Source organism: Drosophila takahashii, chromosome 3R, assembly GCF_030179915.1.
Source record: "Drosophila takahashii strain IR98-3 E-12201 chromosome 3R, DtakHiC1v2, whole genome shotgun sequence".
Taxonomy (NCBI): domain Eukaryota; kingdom Metazoa; phylum Arthropoda; class Insecta; order Diptera; family Drosophilidae; genus Drosophila; species Drosophila takahashii.
The window spans coordinates 30,686,163-30,700,683 of NC_091681.1; the positions used below are offsets into that span (position 1 = coordinate 30,686,163).

At 38.5% G+C, this 14,521-nt stretch overlaps 1 protein-coding gene across 2 annotated transcripts in view; it reads right to left on the reverse strand.

Annotated features, from left to right (window-relative positions):
• The window catches only part of heca (hdc homolog, cell cycle regulator), an 87,910-nt gene extending 73,708 nt beyond the window's left edge, over positions 1–14,202 (reverse strand). For both annotated transcript variants that reach the window (XM_070217024.1, XM_044395538.2), the window contains exon 1: positions 11,885–14,202. In XM_070217024.1, coding sequence (XP_070073125.1) covers positions 11,885–13,098 — 1,214 coding nt within the window. In that variant the 5' untranslated portion in view covers positions 13,099–14,202. The remainder of the gene's footprint in view (positions 1–11,884) is intronic.
• Positions 14,203–14,521: the final 319 nt, after the last annotated feature.

Here is a 14,521-nt window from a genome sequence, read left to right on the forward strand (position 1 = left end):
GGGAATAAAAAACGAGTTAAAAGAAAAATTTCCCGCTGCGAGGGAAACCTTAGAAAAGCAAGGATGACAAAAAAGCCATCTTCAGCTTAAGACAGCTTTAAGCCAAGTGCAGTCGTTTACACTCGAAAAAAATAGGGGTGAGTAAACTTGGCCACACTTAAGAAACTTGCTCAGCTGCAACTTGGGTTCAATATACAAAATAAACTTAAAAAATGTATTCAATTAAAAAAGTTTTCACTTGCAACACGCTGGCACCTCTTGGCCCTCAGCCTTTTAGCCTTCTTTTTATGTGTTTTGTGTTCTTTTCGCAGTTGTAAGAGTTCGGTGTTCTTTTTGCAAAGTTGCCAAGGAATACTCGGCATAACTGTAAATGAGCCAAAAGATGGAGGCGGGGGGCGTGGCAACCACATTGCGGTTGCCTTCTGTCTGAGCTTCAATTTCCCTGCCCCTTTTTCCCTGCCTTTTGTCTGCGCCTGCTTAGCATGTAAATAATGTGCACGAAATTATGAATGCAGCTAATTAGCAAGAGCAGCAGACGAGTCCTGGGATCCTAGAATCCTCTTTTGTTAGCCAGCTTCTTGTTGCAGGCTACTGATGCACAGGGAGAAAATATATATAAACTGGAAGATGAAGCTCTAAACTTTGACCTTTAGAAATATTCTTTACAAAGTTGGTTTTCGTACAAGATTTTCTTTCAAGAATTTATAGAAAATTGTTATTAATTTATTCTCTGATTTTTCCTAGTGCTTACATTCATTATGTCATTGAACCGTTAAACTGCGCTTAAATGCTAGCCGCTTGCTTTTTGTTTATGGCGCCACGGGGAGCGTTTAACTTAAAGCGTCGACAAATAATTTAGGGAGTTCAGAGGGAGCTGCCGTTCCCCAGGAAAACCCCATCTCTGCCCCATTAATCACCTTCCTCCCACCTGGAATATAGAGCTAAAGTTCTGTGTTTGCCACTTGCCGCGATTTATGGCCTCTGCACTTGAGAGAAGGTGGATCTTTTCAGAACTCGACTTACCTGCAAAGATAAAGAAGAGAAAATATATTGGGGATTAATTTTGAATTGATGGAAAGCATTTGGGATTAACTTAAAATGGGGGCAATGCACATAATATAATTTAGTGGATTCAGGATTAAAAATAATTAAGTAATAAATATAAAAGCTCTTATTTTCTTATTTAAAATTGTTTCTTTATTTTCCACTTAATTGTTCACCTTGCTTAATTAACAATAAACAATCATACAGATTACAGGCTGAAACATATCCCGTTCTGACTTTTTAATGGGCCTAGGCTAAAACCTTGACAAGTTCAGTTGTTGATAAGAAACAAAACCCTCACCCTGAACCAGAAAAAAAAAATTAAAAAGAGTTGGATGTCAGCTTGCCCAGCAGATGCTACCTTAAGATTAAAACCCAGAAACTTTAGCTTGGCAACGGATGCTCAAGGCTTTTGTTGTTGCCTGAATTTACGTTTAAACATTTTTCGTTTTTTTTCCTCTGGTTTCTTTGTACAACAATTTTATCGCGTGCATAAACAAGATGCGGGACAAAAACGAGAAAGAAAAAATATATAAATAAAAAAACGAAACGAAGTCAACTTCAAACTGAATTTCAGGTTTACTACAAAGTCATGCAACACGGTCATGTGCAGCCCAAAACCGCGCTGTCTCTTTCTCACCCGCACTTTCGAGATATCTGCTGCTGTCAGTCGAATGCTGCAAATTATTGCAGGACATTTGCCCGAATGGCCAAAGGGTAAACAATTTTTTGTTTTGCATTTATTTATTTTACAGCAACAGGCGAAGAAGGTTGAATACAGACACAACAAAAGAAAGTGAAGATGATAAAGAATAGGGGTTAAGATGGGGCTCTGGAAAATGGGATACTCTTTTAGAAGTTTTTTTTTTTCAAGAATTTAATATGAAACCGAGGATTTTATTGTATTTTGCGTTGAAAATGCATTGTATAAAACTTCGTAAAGATAACTTGAAAAATAAAATAATTATTTCACCTTAAACCATCAAGGATCATGTAGAAATTATTTAAAAATTGAAAATATTTTAAGTCATTCTTTTGGCAAGTTCACGACTTTTCAATACCACCCTTTTGAAGAGTATTGCAATCAATTTCAGCACGAACGAGAAGAAACTCGTACATCAACATGAAAATTACGAGTAAAAGAAGAGGAATTAAGAAAAAAAAGCTGCAGTATTATCAGTCAAAGCAATTACAAAGGCATCGACAGCAACACTTTTATTATAAAGTATTCAGGGTTTTCGATTTTCCAGGTCAGCGAGGAAACAGGAACGAGGACAGAGAAAAAAGCCAGAAATCGAAGGCGAGAACTGTAAATATTTATTTAAAGGCATTTTTTTTGGGGTATGAGTGTCACTTTCTTTCGCTTTTGACCATTTTCAATTTATGTATTTTTATTGATTTAAATCTCAGGCAAATGCAGTCTTTTTTTATTGCACTCACATTTTTAATAAAACGAAACGAAAGTAAAGTTGATCGAGGCAACGGCCATATCATCGATAAAACGAAACCCCCTGCCTCCTCTCAATAAATGTTGCATTTTTATTATCATTTTGCTGGGGGGCTGTCATCAGGTGGAGAAGAAGAAGAAGGGAGAAAAGGAGTTGCACTCGAAAGTGAAAGTTAACTTTTTAAGGCAGGCAGAAAGAAAGAAAAAATGACTTGGCTTAACACACATGTGTTTCTTTCTTTTTTCTTCAGTTTGCTCTCTTTCATTTTCGAGCCCAATTTTTGTTGATTAGTTTTTTGCTTTAATTGAATCAGCGACAACGTTTTGTCCGTTTAAGGTTGGACACACTGTAGTTGTAGTTTAGTAGTTAGCCACATTTAACATTTAATTTTAATTGCCGCTGGCGCCGCCTGCCCAAGTTCAATAAACTCGTCTTGGCTGATAATAATGATGATGATGTTGCTGCCGATCGATGTGGCATGCTGCAATAGATATAGTAGATACAGATACGTTGCATTTTTCGCATGTGCAACGAGCCTTTCAGCAATTGCCGCCATGGCACACACAATGCAATGAAATGAAGCCATTCCCCTTCCGATTTTATTCGCTTCGATCATCGGATATCAAAAGGCAGCGATCGTTGCCCCAAAGAGTTGCACACTCTGTGTGTTATTGTTAATTACAAATATCGGTGATTGGGTTGCTCGCCAGCGGAGTGTGTACACAATATTGAACATAGAAATAATGGCGTGAGAAAGTTTTGTTTTTTGCGACTCTGTGGGAGTGGATCCCTCGATTGGGTTCGGGGATCTGAACTTAATTGTGGGAGGCAGATAGATCCAGAAAAATTGAAAGCGATTTTATATGGTCTTCTTAACTTCTTATTTAATATTTTTATGATCTTAATTAAACAGATATTCCCTAATATTTAACCAAATAAAAAGTAATTTTTTTTGAGAAATGTTAGCTTGAAAACTGAACCTTTAACTGGAGCACCAAACATTATTAATGTTCAAAAGCTTTTAAATATCTTTATGTATTCCTTCCACATTTTTCCCCACGATTCTTCACTTTTTTCTGGGCCACAGGAAATGAATTTCGCCTGATTATCCTGCAATTAGCTTAATTCCTTTCCACACTTTTTCCCATTCCCTCTCATGCGATTAAGAAATTTGGTGTGCTTCCTTTTCTTTCTTTTCTTCTCCCCATTTCCTTTAGTTTTTTATTTAGCGAATTTTTTAGCCCTCTGCTAATGATCTGTCACGCCCCGAGGCGAACGCATAAAAATGCATTTGGTGTCGTCGCCTCTGGAATAATAAAAAAAATAAGTAAAATAAAAGAGGGAAAAAGCCAAAAAAGGGGGAGCAGCAAACCTACAAAAATGCATTTATTTATTTGCGGCGGTTTGATCGTAAAAATAATTTGCTTTTATTGCCCAAAACGGGGCAAATGATGTTGCCGCTGGTTCGGTTGCATGCACCCAAAAATGGGGGGAGAACCAAAAAATAAAAAAAAACAGAGACTTTAATGCGTTTTATGTCCTCGTCATGCTGCTAAAGTCGGGACCTTTGAGTCTCCCCATCTTTAATTCGCTTTATTTTATTTTCCCCCTTTTTTTTGCAGTTCGAAAGACTGCAGAAAATCCGCAAATCAACGCCTCAAGCCTCGAATTTTATATTTATTTTCGTTCGCTGAGAGCCATTGACATTTGCCGGACCGCCCAGGCACTTATTCAATTAAACAAAACGCAATTGTTGTTAACACGAAACAAACAGCAGCACTCCATCTCTTTCGTTTTCGGTAGCCCCATCTCATTCAATCGCTCGCCTGTGGCATATTGTCCCTATCCAAAGTCATGGAGCGTCAAATTGTTATGGCCAAAAGATGGAAAAGATACAAATGGCAACGGTTATCGCACAACAAGCGCAATCAGTCGTGTCGCAGGATAGAGATAGAGATAGCCATAGTGCACAAGAAAGAGACCGAGAATGGGGACACTGACAGCCAACAAACAAACAAACAAGCTACAAACGGGCAAACTAAATGGGCGGGGTAAGCACTTGCCTGAGTGCAACTAAATAGATATTATATAAGCATAAAGAATATGTTTGCCTTCAAGCGACGCACCCACAAAAAAATACCAGCTTCAGCTACTAGAAAAAATATTTTTGAAAAATTAGTAAAGACTGAAAGATATCCTGTATATCAACAATATCTTAAGATATTTTATTAAATATTATTTAACTGTTGGGAAACTCGGAGGACTGGTGTATTATAACCCTAAACAACATCCTGCTAAATATGAAGTTTTTAACCAACTAATTTAAAAAGTTATTGCATTTTTTTGAACAAGAAAACCATGTTGTTTATACCTTATTTTGACCCCAACTACAGGGTATGGCAAATGGTAGAAAGAGAACTAAACAAGCTAATAATCATAAAACCAAATGACTTTGAACGGCGTCGAAACGTTCTCTCCGCTCGTTGTCCTTTGACAGGATGCATGGAGCACACAGATGAAGAAAAGGAAACTGCAGAAGAGGAAGCAGAACCCCAAAACCGAGACGAAGACGGAGAAAAGCGTGAAAAAAAGATGAAGAGTGCGGAGGAGAATCATCAACATTATCGTCAGAGTGACGATTAAAATTTAAGCTTCATTTGTTGCTCTTGTCTGGCTTTTTTCAAAGGGTGAGGGAAAATGGGGGAGGGCCAAAGTATAGGAGAGAGTGATTGAGGATTTTTCATGGCTAAGCCAGAGGAGACTCTGTGATTGAGTAGGTGTCAAAAGTTGAATGAGGAAAATTGGTAAAATGGCAAGGGTTAAAATGTTGCAAAAACTGCCAGACTGTCAATTTTCAATTTCTCCCCCCACCACGTTCCCCACTTTATCTAGCTTACCCTTCCCCTCACCAAATGAAAATTGCAACTAATAAACAAATAAACATGGAAAACCCGAGTGGCAGAGGTAAAAAAAAAAAAATGGGAGGAAAACGAACTGCAAGCGACACAAATTGCAAATGCAACACAAAATCTCCATACAGTTCAGGGGGCAGCACCACGCCCACAAAAGCCTGAATGCATTCGCAATCAGATTGAATGGCAAAAATAAAGGGGGGCAAGTGGAGAATCGGAGAAAGGGGAAGTGGGAGAAAGTAGGGAGTTTATTCAGGGACAGGGTCAGGGGCAGCAGACAGACGCTGAATGTGGAATCGTTTTAATGGATATCAAATAGGAAACAAAACAAACATTCCCACACAAATATACACATGCAATGCAGCAGCAGTCCAAATGCATAACCAGCACTGTGAGAAAAGGATAAAGAATTTAAGGATTCTTCCTCCAATAGTTGGAAATTTTCGTACTCTGATGTATATTGAATAGATTCTTATGTAAATCTTAATTAAAATGAAATATTAACCGAATACTACAATATTTAGCAATTTAATATAATATTCATATTATAAATATGATAAAATTTTTCAATTGTTCAAGGTTTTATTAAGATAATAAAAATAATCCTTTGTAAAATATTTTGAAAGCCTTAAAATATTTATGGAATTTATTACCCCATGTATTTTACTTTCAGTGCACTCCTATAGGATCCCAACTGCAGCGGGAGAGTTCCAATCAGAACTCCAGCTGGGTCCGAAAGAGACCGACTGATAAGCGAGGGAGTGAGAGGGAAGAAGGATGAGGACGAGAAGCAGGACAACAGTTTTGTTTCATTTGCACAAACATTTCATGTTTTGTGTTCCGTTCCTGTTCTGTTTTCTGTTTTACTTTTCGCTTTTCAACTTGTTCATCCACGCCCCTCCGCCCACTCCATACCATCCATACCTTTCATCCTTGCTCTTTCATTTCGCCAGGCTCGTTTTTACTGTTTCCACTTCTTTTTTTTGCAATTTTTTTCTTTCTTTTTTTTTGCACGTTGCGTTTTATTTTTGTGTCTGGCAGCTGCTCGACAACAACAACAATATTGATTGCAATTTCAGCCTGCAGTGAAAAAGAGGGGGTTAAAAAGGGGTGGCGAAGAGGGGGGAGTTCTCTTTCTCATTTGGCTGAATGGCACAACACAAAAGCCTAAAAGCACACACACACACAGACAGACGGAAGGCAGACAGATAAACACTCACACACACTCCGAAAAGCTTGGCTTATGAACCGGCAGACGACATCATGCTGGCTAAAATGGGGAAGCAGTGCAGCAAGCAGTGGGGAAAAAGGGAAGCAGTGCACTGCAGAAAACACTTATGATCCTGAGATCCTAGCAAAATAACTATTTTTTCACAATATACTAAAATAGTAACAGCTTCTTAAAATTAATTTCATTAAAAGAAAGACAAAATACATAAAATCTATAACTTTCATAACAATTAATCAACATTTTTAAAAAAAATATCTTTCCGTGTAGATTTAAGTTCTGCATAAGAGAGTGAGATGGAACGAAGCGGAGAGGTACGGAAACTGCTGAGCCAACGAAGCCTTTAAAGTTGGCAAAAAGCCTGCGGATGGAGCCGCACACACATGTGTCTACACATATAGATGGACGTGGATACGGATGTGGGTGGTAAATACAGGAGGAGGTTCCAAGGGAAAAAGGAAGAGGCGGAGATGGAGATGGAGTTGCCCTGGCATTGTCTGTTGGCAATGAAAATACGACAATAATGACGTCGAGGGAACTTTCCGCCGTAGAGTCATGCGCCGTTCGATAGGCGCCCATAGAATGTGTGGGTGTGTGGACTGCTGCAATGCACCAGATACAGTGGTTAGATATGCAAATTTTCCAGTGTCTGGGGTTTGGTTTAAATACCTATACGTATTTATTAAATGGTTAAAATTAAATTAAATTTTTAGAAATTTTAGAAGAAGTTTTTTTAATGTAAACTATGAAAATTCTTTTTAACAAATCCCGAGACATGTGTCATAACTTGCAGCAACCACTGTACTCGTTACCCCCTTTTGCATATGTTTATTTAAGTTTCAGTGTGCGTGTCGTTTTGGCAAAGATTTCATTAATAGCTTTTGCGGTTGTGAGGGCGGAGGACCAAGTGGAAAACGAGTAAGCAATGCATACTTGATTTGATATTCAACAAAAGGTGAGTGTAGTTCCCGTTCCCCTCCCGATTCCCTCGACTCCCTTCTGGAGCCGCTCCTTTTCCCTGGGTTTCATCCATTTCTCCAACATTTCTCTTTCTGCCCACACATCGTTATGCGCTTTAATTTGCAAATGGTTTTGCAGATTTGGTTGCGGTTACAAATTTTGTGGGGGAGTCTGCCGCCACAGTGGTCACCCGTTGTGATGGAACTACCCAGCGTGTCCGTAACAAAAGCTTTGAAAGAACAAAAAGTGTCTGAATGTGGCGCTGTTTTTAATGTTTCCTCAATTTGACTGCCCCCCAAAAAAAAAGGTCGTTAATTGCTCAGTTTCCCCAGCCCCTCGAAGGTCTTTTATGGTCCCTACATGTAAAACACATAAACTACACATTAAGAAAAAGAAAATACTAGTCTTTAATTCTGAATAATAGATAAAAATTGTATACCAAATATTTTTAAAATTATGAAATTTTACATCATATTATATATCATTATAATAATGTTTTAAAAGCTTTTTTTCTGATCCCCAAACAACTTAATTTTTTTTCTCTGCATACCGTATGCATATAACCATCGAGATCCAAGTCGCACCATTTCATTTCATGCTCGGCTGCCCCCGTCTACGTTTGTCTTTTGTTTATTTATCAACGCCCAGCGAAAAGTGAAACCTAACCTCACACAAAGTATGCTGAAATATATAAACAGAAATCGGACAGAACCTATTCCAATACGCTAAGCTGCCGTCTTCCATCGACAGAAACAAACAACAAACGTCATCGATACTGATGGTGTAATGGGGTTCCGCGTTATTAAAAATTTTACAGTGCAGAAATTTATGCTTCAAGTCTAGACGACAGTTTTTGGAACGTGCTCAATTAGCACAGAGCCGTTGGGGGGTTAGGAAAAACGTTCGGGGGGTTGAGGAAAAACTAACGAGAAAAACAAAAACAGAATTTAAATGAAATTTTCGCTATGCCGATGCCGCCTCACGACTATAATTCAATCATATTTACTACTGAATACAGACCGCTGCGGGTCTCAAAGATAAACTATGCACCGATATGGAATATCTCTACCTCTCTTTCACCCTTTTTAAATCTTCCGGTCTCTAGCTATCTCACTTTACTATGACTGTATAGTTACAACAACAAAAGTCGTGCGAAAGTTGTTAATTTTCGTTTTAGTTTTGTTTTTCACACCATATCACCGCACTCGGAATGGCAGGGGGATTTGCATATTGTCTGACGATCTGAACAACAAATATGAAGCAAGTGTTTCGGGTGTCGACTGGGGGAATACCTCAAGTTCTGATACTATAGTTCTGGGAATATGAAACTTGTCCGAAATGTGTATTATAACTTAATAAAGAAGAACCAATAAGAAAAATTCGGTTATGGCTATTAACCCATCCAAGATAGTATAGTGATTAGTATCATATCGTATTATAAACACGATATGAGGGCTGAAAAACTTGTTTTATGGTTCTTATAGAATAAAAACATTAAATTTATCCACCCTATTAAATCTAAAATAATATTTTAAGAGCCACTATCCCCCCGTATACCCAGTATTTACCCGTTACATTTTAGATCGCCCACTAGTCACACCCTTTAGACCCCCGTTGCTTTCGGTATGCAAATTCAAGACGCTGACTTTGTTGCTACTTTGTTTTTATGGCTTGTAGTTGCAATTTGTTGTAGTTTTTCTATTCTCGGCGTGCCTTTCGCAATTTATTTGCAGTTGTGCGCTCTGATATTTTGTCGAATGTTCGGGAAAGTATTGCGCCATTATTTTGGAGATGGGGTGAAAAATACAAATAATAAGTGGGTGGGATGCTAGCGCCCACGTGAGAGTTTTGGGCCTACGAATCGGAAAATTATTTGCAGACAGCGATAGAAAGAGAGAGAGAGAACGAGAGAGGTGAACAGGAAGAGCTTTTCTGCAAAAAAGTTGGGAAACTGGAAAAGGCACGAAAACAAACAGACTTCCGCCTCATCCACCCACCGAAAATGAATACATAAAATGTGTCTTAACCTTGACATTGGACGCCAAATACAAAAAATACAAATATGCCGGCAGACAAAACAAGTTAAAAGAGCGTAAGCAAGAGAGAGGGAGAGCCAAACACATTCATTCATTAAACAGAGACGGCAAATTTAAAGGGAAAGGCAAGAACTTTTTTTTCGACTTTCTTATTTTTTTTTCCTGTGCTCACCTTTTGAATCAGCAAAGTTTGTTTATCGTCGGCAACAACAACAATAACAATCAAAAGTACTGAGCAAAAATTAAATAAAATAAAAATGGGCCGCGTGTGGCGCTAAAAATAAACGCCAGTAAATACAAACAAAACAAGAAATGAAAAATGGAAATAAAAAGTAAAAAAAAAAACGAAAGGCGATAAACAATTTTATGGACGTTTATTTTTGAATTAAACGCGAATCATCACAAAAAAAGTGCTGATAAGCGAAAATGGAAAAGAATGCAGGAGGAATAAATGCAGGCATAGAAGGAATAAAGGGAAAAATAGAATTCAAAAATATTAAAAACCAAGGGGGAATTATCAAAAATGAAATTTATATACCCTTACAACAACGTAACGTAAAGAATAAAACTTCAAAGATATTTTGACATTTTCGAAAGATATATAAAATACATAGAAAGATACCTTGATTCGAAAAAGGACCTTAAAAAATGTTTAAATATCTTTAAAAAATATTGCTACCCTCTGAAAGAGTATTAAAAACACACCAAATAAAACCAAGCAAATATCGTGGCCTTGAAAAGTGGGCAAAAACAGAAAACGAAGAGAAAGATAGAGAGCGAAACCCAGAAGAATGAATGGAATTATGCCATAGAAGGCAAAACAAAGTTCTCAGCTTAGAAAGAGAGGGCCATCTAGCGAGTGAAAGAGAAAGGCAGAGGGCGAGGGGTTGAGATTCTAAAAAACCTGAAGATCGCGTTCAAAACAACAATAACAAAATATAACAAAGAGCGATCCAATTTTTTTTCGTGTTTTTCTCTTTCTGTTTCTCTTGGCTCTTTCGTTAGATTTTTGTTTTTTGATCGCTTTGAAATAAATAATATTTTTCTTGTTACTGTTGGAAACGGAAATATTAAAATTGGGCATAAAATAAATAAAAGAACACATGTGGAAAACATACCATACGATAAATGTCTGTTGCTATATGGCAGCAAATAAATTTCAATAATTTTTTATTTCTTATGATTTATGTATAAAAAGAATGCTGAGCAAAAGAAAAAGAGAATTACAGAATAAAAAGAAGCCTTGACCCAAAGCAACAAACAAAAAAAAGATAAATAAAGGCGAAAAAAGACTTTGATAAAAGTGAAACTCGTGCGAGATCGACAAAAAGAGAGGGGAATATAATGCAAATTTTATCTCCAGAACAAAAAAATCGTAAACTTCCTTAAAGAGAAATTATTCGCAAATTTTGCAGATAAACAAGAGCATTTTATTTAATATTTCTGCAAATATTGTCTGTATTTTGCAGCTGTTCGGCATCAAGGTTATATAATGTAAGGCTATGGAACCGGCAAACGATCGAAAAACGGGCAAACAAACGCGTCAATTGTTGATAACACTGTGCAACACGATAAAGGAACTAAGAATATCAATCTGATATCGAGAATTGGAATTTTTGTTGATAAAATTTCGTGGCAAAATAATTTTTCAGCAAAGAAATAGCTAAAGGAAATGGAGAAGTAAGCGACGTTCTTCTATGGGTAAAAATTTAATATTACACTTACAAAAAACATAGGCCATTTAAATGTTCTTGAACTTTATTTACATAACCCTTCTATTGAATTATAAATGCCTAAACTTTCATGAACTAAAATGGAAATGGCAGCTGCAGAACTAATTTAAACAACTTTTTGCCCCTTGGCTGGCCTTGTCGTTAAGTGTAATTGATAAAAGTTTTGTGAATAAATATTGAAATTGCTGATGTGCCCCAAACCACATGTTGGGAAATTTCGCCATACACTTATTTTAACCTTCCTCGGGTTTTGCTTTGTTAAACAAAATTTAGCTAACGTTCTGAGTTTAAAGAATACAAATTATTATTATTTCGCTGAATAAAAATTCTTGGTTGTGACAAAAAATAATTTAAATGAATTTCATTATTTTAATACCAATTTTTAGAAAACGTCTGAATAAAATAGTCGGTGAAACGCCTGAAGAATTCGCGTTTTCCGCTTACAACTATTTTTTATATATTCCTTCTATCTAATTTCCTTCTATTTTTACAACCTATCTTGGTTAAATATTTTTCAACTTACCGCACTCGCTCGGAATAAAGTTCGACCTCCTTGTTCTTCTGCTGCTGCACAAGTTGCTGCTGCTCATAACTAGCCAGCGGTTTAAAGTTGCTAATATTGGCCAGGGCAGGCAAATTGCTCTGTTGCTGCTGGGGAGCCATTAGGAGGTTCTTGGACAAACCCAAGCCATTCTGCAGAAGATTGCTGCCAAAGGCGGGACCCAGCGGCTGCATCAGCAGCGATTGTTGCTGCTGCTGTTGCAGCAATTGTTGCACCGGCGACACGGATATCTCGCCGCTGGATTGCGAGGCCGATGGCGAGGTGGAACCACTGCCAGCTCCACTGGAGGACAAGCTGCCCGCTCTGGCCCTCAAATCCAAGCCGAGGACATTGTTCGGATTCAGGATATTGCTCAAAGTGGCCACCACACTGGGTTGCAGCAGATCAGAGGATCCATTGTTACCGGCATTAGTATTATTACCATTATTGTGGGGCAAACCCGACCCTATAACACCCACATTTGGATTGGGCGTCAGTCCGCCGTAGCTGTTGCCATTATTCTGGCTCAAGGGCGCCTTGGAGTTGCCGTTGCCATTGCGATTCCGCTTCTTCTTGGCCTTCTTCTTGTCATCGTCCTCGCTGAGATTTCCATTCAGATTGGAGCCGCGATTTCCCGAGCCATTGAGGTAAATAACACCCTGATTGGTGGGGGCCACCCACTCGAGATCCTTGCGCAGTTGTCCCCTTCCGCACTTGCAACTGCAGGCCTTGTGGACCAGTTCGTAGCCCTTTTTGGTCCACAAATGCTGCAGACGCTGCCTTTCCGACCAGGATCGAGCTCTTCCATTGGCCTTGAGGGTCTGCAAAACGCCCGACTCCCACAACTCGAAGCATTCACGGTGCATATACTGACCGGCAGTGCAGTTTTCATTGTTGCACAGTACCCGTATGCAGTCGGCCAGCGAAAGTTCATTTAGGTGGATCAAAGAGTCCATTTTCCGGCAATCTCCGCTGGGCAAACAGCAGCGAACCACGCCCCCGCCGACGCCGCCGCCTCCGTTTCCCTGCATGGGCGCCATTAGAACGCCTGAAGAATTCGCGTTCTCTGCGTAAAACTGCAGCAGTTGCTGCTGCTGCGTCTGGTGTTGCTGTTGCAACTGTTGCTGGTGTTGCTGCTGCTGCTGCTGGGTGTTGTTGCCGCTGCTGCTAATGTTGCTGTTGCGACGCGGAGCCATAAATTTATATTTTTTTCGTAGCTCTCCTAGTTATGCACTTCTTTGTGGTTAAAATATATAGCCTGCTTTCTATCCTCGAAAAATCCTCAATCTCTATTTCGGATCAGCATTTTGCCCACAATTATATATATTTGAAAATATTGCTTGTTTTGTTTTTTTATTCGGGAATTATGCTGTGATTTGCGGTCTATAAATGCCTGCTGTTTTGTATTTATTGAATGCTTCCAGTGTTTTATTTTTGAAACGATTTCAGAATTATTTTTGGGTATTTCCAGTGAGTTTGCGAACTTATCTGAGGATGTTCGAAATTATTTTTGGGGATTTCAGCGGACTTTTTGTAAATTTTGTATAAAAAATTGGCGATTAGCAGACAAAAGTCTGTATTATTTCGGAGTTTTAGTATTATTCGGTTAAGAATTTATTTTTTGGAATTTATTTGTAGTTTTTATATAGTAAATGCTTATTTTTTGCTTGTTTTAGTCAGGGAAACTTTTTAGATTGTTTTTTAAATTGCTTGATTTTCCGAGTGGGCTTTTTCAAGATGGTTTTATTTTTTAACTTGGTAATTGCTTGTTTTTTTATTGCTTTTAAAATCGTACACCTCTTTTCTGTGTGTATCAAAAATATTTCGAAAAATTCCCGTTTATGCAGTCTGTTTTTTTTTTCTTGATTTTTGTTGTTGTACCTGAGCTGATTTTATTGTTGTTGTATAGAACGTTAAGTATCAAAAATTGTTTTTGTTTCTATTGTTTATCTTCGCTCTGTCTCGATCTCTCTCACACGTTCGTTCTCTCGTTCACACACGCGGCGCCATGTTCGGCAATTTTTTCACATTTTGCTTCGCTGCTTTCTGCATTTGTTTTTGTTGCCTCTCCTTTGCCGCTTTTTGTTTTTGCCGGCAAAACAGAAAGGAAGAGGCGAGAAGGAAAAATCGCGAGACTTGGATGTAAAATTTCCGATTGGATTTCTGTTCAGGATTAATTCAAAATTGGAGCTTCCTTTTTTTCGGTTTCAAAAGTTTTTATGTTTCTGTTTTCCGTTTTTCCCATCTACGAACGGCGCACGCAGAGAGAAGACAAAAAACACAACCAACCAGATCGAAAGCGAAATTCGAACTGTTTTTCGTCTGGTTCGTGCGCTTCGTTCGAACATCGCGCGTCGACGTCGGCGGCGGCAGAGGAGCGACTGCTCTGCCGACGTCGCTGCTTTATCATTGGCAGCGAAGTTGGAGTTTCCCTCCACTTTTCCGCACTTCTTCTTCGTTGCTTTTTTTGGGGGTTGGTGGGTGGTGGTTGGCTGGTTTTCACTTTCCACCACCACCGCCAACCGCTCGCTTTTCATTCGGCGGAAAATTCAACAGATTTTGGCGCTAAAAGGGAAAATAGTGGGGGAAAATGGAGGAAAATGGGGGTTGGGAAAATAG